This window comes from Sinocyclocheilus grahami, unplaced genomic scaffold, assembly GCF_001515645.1.
Source record: "Sinocyclocheilus grahami isolate Dianchi unplaced genomic scaffold, SAMN03320097.WGS_v1.1 scaffold635.1, whole genome shotgun sequence".
Lineage (NCBI taxonomy): Eukaryota > Metazoa > Chordata > Actinopteri > Cypriniformes > Cyprinidae > Sinocyclocheilus > Sinocyclocheilus grahami.
In genome coordinates, this window is record NW_015505814.1 from 435,644 (window position 1) to 447,204 (window position 11,561).

Below are 11,561 nucleotides of genomic sequence, written 5' to 3' on the forward strand. Positions count from 1 at the left end.
TCGTCAGTATTTGTGATATCACAAATCCCGGAAAATATGCGTTGTAGTCCAAACGAGTCATTCGTTGTAGTTTTTGAAAAGTGATTTCTGTGAAATAAAATATCTCCTTTTGAAGTGGACTTTGAGCTTTGCAGATCTTTTTTTATCCTCAAACAGCAACATTACAGACTAACTAAAGTTGAAAAAGTGAAAAAGCACAATAGGACCCCTTTAATACTCTTGTGGAAAATGATACAGAAAGTTCAAAAGAACAGTATTTATTTGAAAAAGACCTGCAATTTTTTTTAATCAATTTAATACATCTTTGCTGAATAACAGCATTAATTTCAATAAATAAATAAAAATAATAAATTTATAATTCTTACTGACCCCAAACTTTTTAACAGTAATGTACATATATTTAATTTATTAAGTCATACTGAGTACTCTATAAGTAAATCTCGTAAAAAAAAAAAAAAAAAAAAACATTCCCTATTTACTTGTTCGATTTTTTTATTTTTATCTGTGTTTTTTGTCCTGTCACTGTCATTCTGTTGCACTGTGGAAGCTTCTGTCACAAAAACTAATTACTCGTATGTGTAAACATACCTGGCAATAAAGCTTATTCTGATTCTGATTCTGACTTACCCACAAACCAGCCATCGTCACATTTCTCAATGACATCAATAACGTCCCCCTCCTTCAGCTCCAGCTCATCCTCATTACGAGGCACATAGTTATACACAGCTTGGAAGCTAACGTAAAATTAAAATAGTGTTTTTAAAATGTGCTCTTTGTGGTCGGACAGTGAAAAAACTAAATAACAGTGTCTAAAAATTGAAAAATGTACTTACGGCTCACCACCTGAATGCTGAGAATCCTGCATCATTTTCTGAAAGAAAGAGAGAGGAACGCGTCAGTATAATGTTCAGGAAACACTTTAAGGTGTCAGAATATCATGCCAAATCCAGACACAGGATGTCAATCTGTGAGTCTTCATCATCATCGCAGAGCTTAGAGAAGATCTGTTGTGTTACAACACACACAGACAGGAAACCAGACACCTCTGTGACCAGAGAATTAAAAAAGGGATTAGAAAGGACATTTCCCAGTCTGCACTGCTGCTAGTGTCACAGCACACTCCATCCTACCCTTCGTGCTCTACTGGGTGATAAACAGGGAGATAAACAGCGCCTTCTGGTGGAAATGGGGCTACGTGGTGGCTTACCCTCAACCACCACTTCCTGCCTATAAACTGTCTGCAAGAATCAAATGCAATCAGAGATCAGCATTCTCTTACAAACTCCATCTTACAACCCCATTATTGGCCTTAATCGAACAATTAATTGTTAATTATCATTTCAGTTTAGTCATTCCAGAGTCTTGAATTATTAGGGATATAAGTACAGTCCAACAAGAGATATAGTTATGCATAAAAAAAAACACCCTTCTCACTCACACTGTTGATACATGCCATATTTAAAAAGATGGAATGAGGAACCTAAAAACTCATATATCTTGCAATAACATTTTTTTTATAGTAACCACAAGCTGTTAAGATATAATAAGGACAGAAAAGGCAGGGATGAACAGATATTAAAATTCTGTCTGATACCAATAAATCAGTAATTATGTTTACTGTATGTTATGACTGATTACTGCCAAATTGCTGATAATTGCTCATTTTAAATGCCGCAAATGAAATTAGCTATTAAAATAATTTAATTTGTAATCTAAATATAAAATTAGAGGAAATGAGCATGCACAATTAAATAACCAATTTCAGTCAATACAGATAAATAAGTACATTTATTTAAAAAAAAAAACTAAAATCAATTGATAGCTGATATTGTAGTGATATATTTTGCATGGCAACAGAAAACACCATAAAGGGACCATAAAAGTGGTGCATATGTTCAGGTCAGCATGAACTGTGTGGCAAGAGCAGCTTGATATTTCTACTTTGGGTTTGGAACAATATGAGGGTGTATAAAGAATAACAATTTTCATTTTGGGGTGAACTAGCCCTTTGAGACATTGCTTCTAACTCTTGTGATTTGTGTCAAATTAATATGTTTTTACTTCATCCCAAGCCTTTGCCCCCCCCCCCCCATTCAAGTTCATATCCACACATTATCTGAATTTTAATGTTTGTTTAATGTCGAAAACATTACGGATGCACATGTACATGCGCCACACAGCAACCCTGAAACCATTGTTTTGTTCATTCTTTTTACCTTGATCTTAGGAGATCGAGGCTGTGAACGTGGGGAGAGAGGAGAAACAGAGGGAGAGGATGGAGGGATGGATGGAGAGGGCTGAGTGGAGACTACGGCTACAGAGGAGGGAGGAGGAGGAGGAGAGGTGAGGAGTGGAGGAGATGGCATGTGCTCTGACGAAGATGGAGGAGGACAGGGAGAGGAGGACAGGAAGGCTGGAATAGTTGGTAAAAGAGGCTGAAAGGAGGAATAAAGAGGAGGATGCAAAGAAGGAATAGGAGATGAAGGAGGGATTGGTGAGATATGAGAAGGAGACTGGGAGGAGGGATTTGAAAGAATAGGAGCGGAAGTAGCAGAGGAAAACTGAGGAAGGACAGAAGAATGAAGGGGTTGTGGAAATGAGGAGGGAGGAGAAGGAGATGATTGATAATTAGAAGGGAAAGAAGGCAAAGGAGTAAGAATATTGAGAGTCGATGAAGGAGGAGGAGGAAGAGGGATTGGGGAGTCTGGAGGAGACAAAGGAGGTGAAAGAGGAGGAGTGCGGAGAGGAGAGTCTGAAGGGGAAGAAACAACTGAGGTTTGGAGGACAGAAGAGGAATAGGACACCAAAGGAAGAGACGAAGCAAGAGGAATAGGAGGACTTGGAGAAGGTCTGGAAGCAGATGCTGGAGAAGAGTGAACAGCAGAGGCAGATGATTCAACGTGTGGAGGAGAGAAACTAGTGGAAGATAGAGTAAGGGAGGAATCAGTCATAGGGGAGGTGGAGAATGGGAGAGATGGAGTGATGGAGGAGTCAGCCTGGCAAAGAGAAAGACAGAGCTGAAACTCACAACTTTAAGCCTGATTGTCAAAATAACACACACAACTAGTGTGACAGATACTATTTAAAATGGCCATATCATAGTAAATAGGATTTTTCTTGACCTTTTGAAATCGGATTGAGGTAGACTATATATATTTCTGCTCAGAAATCTAACCATATAACTATCAATGTTTACATATCAACGCCCATTTAATATTCAGAAGCGTGACACATCCTGTTACAGCAAAATAACAAGGATAATGCAAGAAGGATGACACTCCTTAAGAAATGTCCAGATCACATTCACCCCAAAACCATCAGAAACACAACAAGGGATCATATTTTGCATTAGTAAAATGGTATTGTCAACACACTGTCAATCTCATTATTTTTTAATCTGATGATTCTCATTATGACTTTAATTCTTCTTATAATACGGTATTGTAATACAGCAAAAACTGTTTTGCAATAATTGTTATAAAAATGTAAACATTTTTTATTTGCACTGCAGCAAATAATGTAATGATGATTATAAAATGTATTTATTCACTTCTTTTTACAGTAATGAGAATGAGGCTCTATTAAACACAGTGGTAAAGAGAAACTGAGGGGTAAAATACGCTTAATTGCCCTGAAAACAAATGTAAAAGATCTTGTTTCCTAATAGCAGACCTTTTCCCACTTTTCCTTTTTGAGGTATAATGTGATCTGGACACCTCTTCGTAAATCTTTCCAAGTTATACTTGATCCAGCAGAAAACCTGCGACCCATAAGTAACCACTGTTATTATTTCACATGCAAATGAGTTAGCTAATCATAACAGAATACATTTACATGAGCAAGTCTTAAGGCCTGTTCACACCAAGGACGATAACTATAACAGCAATTCTAAACTTTTAATTATTATTCTAATTCCATGAGAATAGGGAAGTCCAGGTATAAAAAAAATTGTCCAGCTGATAAACGATAAAAACATTGCATTTAAAGCAGCAGATGACAGTAATATACATATATATATATATATATATATATATATATAGCCTTTAATGTTCAGTAGCAAAACCAGCCTGTTTCAGGAAAACTGAATAACAGTACATATCTGGACTTCAAAGAGAAAAAAAATAATAAATAAAAAAAATAAAAAAAAAGTACAAACATTTTTGATATGGCCCCTTTGATTTAGTTATTGAACATGCAAATAATGTTTTGTATATACAAAATAAACCTTTTCAGAATTAAAAAAAAAAGTGTTAAACTTAAAGTTCTAAGAGTTTTTATTCACTGCACACAACCAGACTATCATGCTTCTTTCACATTGCATGTTCTACCTCTTTTTTTGAAACAGTCTCCAAGCCTGATCTGTTGTTTGTTTCATCATCCTCTTCCTTTATGTACAACTCAGGAAGTTCCTCCCACTTTATAGCAGCTACTGGACCGTCAAACTCGGTTTTCTTATTCAAAATGACTGACAGCAGCTCAGCCTTTTTCTTATGGATATCATGATGCTTAACCAGTGTATTTTCTGATTTGTGGCTTGGACTGATGGACAGTGGCTTATTAGGTAATGCTTCTTGATTAGCCATGCTTTTTGATCGATTGCCCAATCTGAATTCAAGTTCATTATAGAGTTGATTTTTCAGAAACATCGACATAAGCTCGCCATATGGATCAGGTTCATTTATTAGCCTGGATGGGTCATACTTTTGTACCAAGCTTTGCTCCTTTAAATACATATCTTTTAAGAGCTTTATACCATCATGACTCTTTTGTTCCATTCTTAACAGCTCTTGATTATGGTCTGTGATCTGTTTCACTGGAATTAATGTATCTGGTTCATCTATTGCTGTCAGTTTATCTCTGTAGAGACGTTCATGGGAAGAAAGGGAAATATTTGAGGACTCTGAAGTGATTGGTCTTTGGCTAGGAAAAGGGGAGCATTCTTTTGCATCCACAAAAGGGAAAAGGTTTTGTGGCGGGGTGAACCTTTGCACAAGTGAAGCAGGGGATTGGGGGCCTGTGTAGTGTAGATTGATGGGTAATGGAGGAGGGGTGGGTGGGACTGGACTGCCACAGGAAGATGGGTAAGTGGTGGAAACTCCTAATGTGAGGGACAGCCATTCACTAGTGACTGTTTGAAAGTGTGTCCCAGTGGCAGAATCAAGACATTGCAAATGGGAGGGCTCTGTATTGTACTTAAGCAAGGGAAAAAGAAAGCAGGAAGGTTTTTAAACTTACTGGATTAAATAAGGTCTGTAGAACAGACTTTGTTGGTGTGATGGTCTAAAACGGGCGCTAAAGACTTACCTTATGTGCCTTATATGTGTGCGTGTCTCCTTGGTGACTGGGGCTCTTGGAAGGAGAGCCCTTGATCACATCGACATAGGACACAGGGAAAATGCCCTGCTTGTTTGAGCCAGGAACCTTTCCTTCATACCAATTCTGATCCACCTTCCTTAGAAGGATCACTCGCTCCCCCTACAGCAGCAAAAACATGCATGCTTTAAATACATGATTCAGGGTGGGTTGAGTTAACAAGTGTATATCATAGAGCTCGAGAGATGGCAGGGTGTGATATAGGGCTTTACACTTGCCTTTCTAAGAGAAAGCTCCACGTTAGTGTCAGCATTGAAATTGTATCGTGCTATGGCCTCTCCAATCTCTCGAACCTGAGCTGGAGGAGGAGGCCTGACAGGCTGCCTCCGCTCTGGAGATGCGACCTTCTGAAGGAGAGAGAAAGCCAGAGGGAATGTGATTAAGTGTGTGTCAGTGTTTGGTTTAACTACTGTAAATAGGTTATTTTAACACTGACCTCGACATAAGAGATGGGGAAAATTCCAATCCGTCCTCTGTGTTCCCCCTCGTACCAGTTACTGTCAATTTGTCTGATGATGTTGACAGCATCACCTTTCTTAAAAGAGAGTTCCCTGCAATGTGCAGTAAACATGCATATGTGACCATAAACATGCATTACATACACAGTAAAAAGAACATTCATACCAGTGACGCACCTGAATCTACCTTCTGTAGCGGTCACATTTCTACTTTTTCTACTGATGCAACCAGAGATGAAAATATTCACCAATAGTCCTGTACACTGTTGTAGCTTTTAAATCTTTATTAAATGTGACCCTGGACCACAAAACCAGTCATAAGGGTCAATTTTTTGAAATTGAGATTTATACACCATCTAATAAATAAGCTTTCCATTGATGTATGGTTTGTTATGATAGGATAATGTTTGGCCAAGATACAACTATTTGAAAATCTGGAATCTGAGGGTGCAAAAAAAATCTAAATATTGAGAAAATCGCCTTTAAAGTTGTCCAAATAAAGTTCTTAGCAATGCATATTACTAATCAAAAATTAAGTTGATATATTTACAGTAGGGAATTTACTAAATATATTTATGGAACATGATCTTTACTTAATATCCTAATGATTTTTGGCATAAAAGAAAAATTTATAATTGACACATTCAGTGTATTTTTGGCTATTGCTACAAATATACCCCAGCGACTTAAGACTGGTTTTGTGGTCCAGGGTCACAAATAAGAGCATTTTGGTCTAAGACCTTCTTCAGGCATTGCAAACACTTATTTATTAAATATTTGCTAATTACAACAATGCATTTTTCTAATGTATTACCCAATGAATTTGGTGATATGCAAATTTCAGGCTGAAATTCATGGGCCTTGAAATTCTTTAATGGTTTTATTAGCATGGCTTTTCATGCAAGCTGACACTTTCATGCAACGACAGCTCACAGCTCAATTGCTGATGCAGAGGCCAATTTGACATAAGAAAATGCAAAACAATAATAAAAAAAAGCTTTGAATGGCTAGACAAGAGTAAAATTAAACACTTTCACAAACAAAAAGCTGACACAGCACCTTGCAGATTCAAATTCAGTGAGATGCTGTGATGTTATTAGCATGCGCCAGACAGAGTCTCTCAGAGTTTTATATATACTCACTTGGCAGACTGAGCTTTAAAATCATAAATAGCCCTGGCAGACTGTTTCTGATGGAGGAGAGAAGACAATATAAGATAGGTCATCTGCTTAGAGGAGACCTACAAAGCAAGCAAAAACACCATCAGTTATGGGTAATTTATGGCAGAGTGGAATAAGGATTCAGGATTTAAGATTTCTTTACACTTATTCACTAATCAATGATGCTTTCCCTGAGGGTTTCAAAACATTGTTCTAATTAAATGAAAACTAGTTCATGAAAAATAGATATGAGCAGAGCAGCATTTTTACCTCCCTTTCTGGCGTGGGTCTTCTGTTTTGTGGTGTGAGACGTCCTGTATCAGAGCCCTGATCTGTGGAAACACATATGTCAAAGATATCAACAGAAAGAAAACAATTGTGTTCATGGTGGCACCACATGCATTCCGCTGGTGTCCAAAGGAAAATGAGACAATTAAAAAAATTGTACAAATATTTATTTCAAATTTCAGGTCAAACACAAAATAAGGGATGATCCGAATACACACAGTATGACATAAAAATGGCATGCAATTGACATAAAAAGGACCCATATATATATATATATATATATATACACACAGTTTATAAATAAAAGACATTTTATTGCAAACTCAAAAGTAATTACGACCGTAGCCTAATAAAAAGTGAATACACTGAATCTTACATTGTATATAAAATCACAAAACGCTGTATTTAATAAAAAATAACATTCAAAACAGACATAAATAGAAAGCAAATGAGTGGCTTTATAACATTATTTCATACATCAGCAAGTGAAAAAAAAACAACGGCAAGGGCACAAAATCAAAAGGAAAAATTCAGCTTAGTAAAACACATCATGCATAAATACCAGACGGACACTAATTGCAACATGGACTGCTAATACTTCTTTTGCACACTTGTATCATTGCAAATAAACAGCATGGAATGCAGTTATGAAACTGGCATAAAGAAAAACATCCCCCATGTACTCATAATTGGAGTTTTTGTGTTAGCATTAAAGTTAACTCTAAGCGCTAAAAAATATATATATATATATATATATATATATATATATATATATATATATATATATATATATATATATTGAAAACAGATTTTTGTCCAATCAAATACTTTCCTGAATGAGAATATCCCAAACAAACTGTGTTGATTCCTTCTATATGTCTGGTTCAAACTTTCTGTTTCAATATATGAATATAGGACTCTAAATAGTAAGATCTCCCAAAGATCTAATACATTCAAGTAGGACACTAGGTGCCATGCTAATAAAGCATGCTGATTAGGTGGAAAAGAAGTGAAAGCGCTTGCATGTTTTCGCTAGGGAACGTTTGAGGTAATGACGTGAGGATTTTGCAATAACGATACAAAACAAAAACTCTAGAGAACTAGTGTAGCTGCACCTGAATAGCAGTGCACATTAGCATTAGCATTATGCTGGTTGTTGTTGGAGGCATCTGCATGGTGGTGTTGCTGCTGGTAGGAGGCACATTGGTGGGCTCCATGATAAGGCTGGTGGACGTGGGGCGAGGAGGGTGAGACGGACCCTCTCTGAGCCCGCAAGGAGGAGCTACGCTTGGGCACGTCTGGTATCAACTCCTGCAATAATCGCTGCAATATGCTATCATCTGGCATCCTTGCTGGTCCCTGCCCCTTTTCTGCCCTTATGTGGTCATAAATGTCCTGCAAAGCGGCATCTAAAGCCTCATAAATTGCAGTTTTGGATTTTGGCCGACTGCTTCTGCAATGTCGTCGTTGGGTTGGCGGGGAGCCTCGTTTCCGGCGGAAAGGCACAGGGCTGACCAGGAAGGCCAGTTTGGAAAGGCCTGACTCACTGGGTGACTGCTGGGCTAGCGGAGATGTAGAGGCAGGGTGGGAATCCTGCCGAGCCCTTTCTTGTTGTCGCTCATGTTTTAGCATGGTGGTGAATCGTGTATAGGATGCTGGACAGCGACCCTTACATGAGCTGATGAGGTGGCGGTGTTGGTAACCTTGACTCTGACCGACACTCTGGTGCACGTGATGGTGGCGATGGTAACGGTGTCCATGGTGATGGTGTCCATGATGGTGATGTTGCCCAGAACCGTAAAAGCTCTCCGATGAGGTAAATGAGCAATGATCCAGGTCACTTTCGCTACACAGTGAAGATCCTTCTATGTGGATGTCGCTCATTTCGGAGGCACAGGCGTCCTGCTCACTGTCCGAGTAGTCTTGATGCCTCTGGTTCTTCCCATGAACTGGCACCAGGCTACTGCTGTCTGGTCCCGGTTTTGGCTGTCCCTCAGGGGGACTTCGAACCCTTTCTGGAGGATCCTCTTCCTCTAAAAGGGATTCCACAGAAAAGCGTCGTTTGGGACAGCTGCTGGCCCTTGAGGACCCTGGTGTGGTGGTGCCCGAAGGAGCATTTTCGTCACCAAGGTCTGGCATTGACTTTGATTTCTGGATGAGCTGTTCATATTCTGATATAAGGTTTGGGACCATGTGTTGAGGTACCTCATTACCGAAAGGTGCCCAACCATGGAGGTTGTGCCTCTGTTGCTGCTGTAGCCGTTCCAGCTCAAGGATCCGTGCACGAACAGAACGAATCACCTCTGAGGGCAACAGCTGCTCACGGTCTATGTGGTGCATTTTCTTATAGAGCTGAAGGAAACCTGGAGTATCATGTGGCATCTTACGGCGGTGATGTCGGCGCCCCCTGGGAGATGAGGTAAGACTTTTTACTTGAGGCGTCTGTGGAGCGTCTTCTTCGAGCAATGAACCTGCACTTTCAGAGCGAGTGGTAGTCACAGAAGTGGATGCTCTCCCGCCATTACTAGCACCATGTCCATCAGACAACAAATCATCACAGCTACGTGATTTGAGCCGTGGTGATGAAGGAGTCACAACAGATTCATCGTCAACACTACTCCAAGTCTCTGCAGCTTCATGTCGGCCTGTCTGCCAACCGTTCTTGAAGCAGATGGAGCGCTTGGAGCCACGCCAGGTTGGTGTGGAGATAGTGAGGGAGTCTGAGGAGAGACGAGAGGAAGGGCGCTCCATACCTGGAGAGCTCATACAGGAGGAGAGTGACTCACTAGCATCTCCAGCTGTGAATTAAAATAACATCCAATGCAGCATGGCAAAGAGGAGACAGGAAAGCTGGTTAGTGAGCTCAGCTGACAGAAAATGACAAAGCGAGAGAAAACAGTATCAGTAAATGTGACAAAGTCAGAATGTGTCAGTAAATTTATAACAGAAAGGGGACAACATGCAGACTCACATAATTATGATCTTATACACAAATTAACATTTTGCTAGGAGTAAGTCTAACCACAAATGTGACCATCTAATGATGGAACAAGAGAAGTGAGTTGTTTCGGTTTCTGGCACAAATCAAACACTACATACAGATACAATGGTGACAGAACAAATCCAACAGTTCCTCTGCACAGAATAATGCAGCACTAATGTAATATGCCATTAGGTATTGATGCATAATCGAAACGTCTTCAGCAACATTTGACCAGTCTAACACCTTCTGTTAGCATTTGTAGTTGTGCGACTGTCTGAAATTACCTTTGGGTCTGGATGGTGAGCAGGGGGAGGAACGTATGGTGGGCTTCTTCAGTGTCTGTGCTTTATTAGTGTCCAGTGGGTGGGAAAATACTTGACTGGCATTCTGCTCACTTCCTGTGTTGGCTTGAGTGACAGATGGTTCCGACTTTCGCCTTTTCTTGTAGTCACTTGCAGAACTAAGAATCCCAAAAAATAATAAAATAACCAAAGCAAAACATTATTTTTGACTTTAAAGTTCTATAAAATTACTGAATAAATTGATAGAACATTACACTTTAACATATTATTTGTGCAAACAAGATTACAACAAAATAATTTAACAACATTTTAGGCCTAAAAATACATAATTAAGGGAATAGCTATGCAATTTTAATGCTTTTGTAAAAAACAGTGTACAAACAACTAAGCCATTTATGCCATTTTGGAAAATGGAAACAGCACCCAGAATGGCTCAGCTAGTGGACGATATACTCTGGTACATATACTGACCGTGACACTCTGATTGCAGGGTCTTCTACACATTAAACAGTCCTAAATAAGGTTTCTCATATCCTTTACTCTAAAGACTCCATATGAATAGCAAGTGGCATTAAGCTAAAGATGATCTGAGAGTAGGAGGTACATACAACACTTAATGCTCAAGTATGGGATGTCAAATTCATATACACACAGTGACAAAAATAAACGCTGGCAGAGCTTTTAAAACATGAGTAAATTACAATTAGACTGAGGATGCTCAGGTTCTATCCTCCAATGGATATCCAATAGGCATCTCTCTGGGAAATTAAAGAGCCTGAGTGAGAAAAGCTGGTATTAGAATGAAAGGGAAGCTTACCTTGAAGGCCCGTCAGGTCGTTCCGAAGGCAAGAGATAGAGGGATGACTGAAAGAAAGCAGACAACAAAAGAGAAGAGTGAGAACCATGGGAACAAAGAAGTGTAACACTCCCGTGCTGTGCCGCAATCAAACCCCCCCCCCCCCCCCCCCCCCACAGCCGCGCCCCCCCGGCGGGGCCC

At 39.4% G+C, this 11,561-nt stretch overlaps 1 protein-coding gene across 1 annotated transcript in view; it reads right to left on the reverse strand.

The window, feature by feature from the left end:
• Positions 1-11,561, reverse strand: part of LOC107558193 (sorbin and SH3 domain-containing protein 2) — a 63,759-nt gene that overhangs the window by 4,475 nt on the left and 47,723 nt on the right. The window contains exons 15-25 of the mRNA XM_016241814.1: positions 11,382-11,428; positions 10,547-10,722; positions 8,395-10,077; positions 7,262-7,323; positions 6,974-7,071; positions 5,810-5,924; positions 5,592-5,720; positions 5,305-5,475; positions 4,329-5,192; positions 834-871; positions 628-734 (exon numbers count right to left, since the gene is read on the reverse strand). Coding sequence (XP_016097300.1) covers positions 628-734; positions 834-871; positions 4,329-5,192; positions 5,305-5,475; positions 5,592-5,720; positions 5,810-5,924; positions 6,974-7,071; positions 7,262-7,323; positions 8,395-10,077; positions 10,547-10,722; positions 11,382-11,428 — 3,490 coding nt within the window. The remainder of the gene's footprint in view (positions 1-627; positions 735-833; positions 872-4,328; positions 5,193-5,304; positions 5,476-5,591; positions 5,721-5,809; positions 5,925-6,973; positions 7,072-7,261; positions 7,324-8,394; positions 10,078-10,546; positions 10,723-11,381; positions 11,429-11,561) is intronic.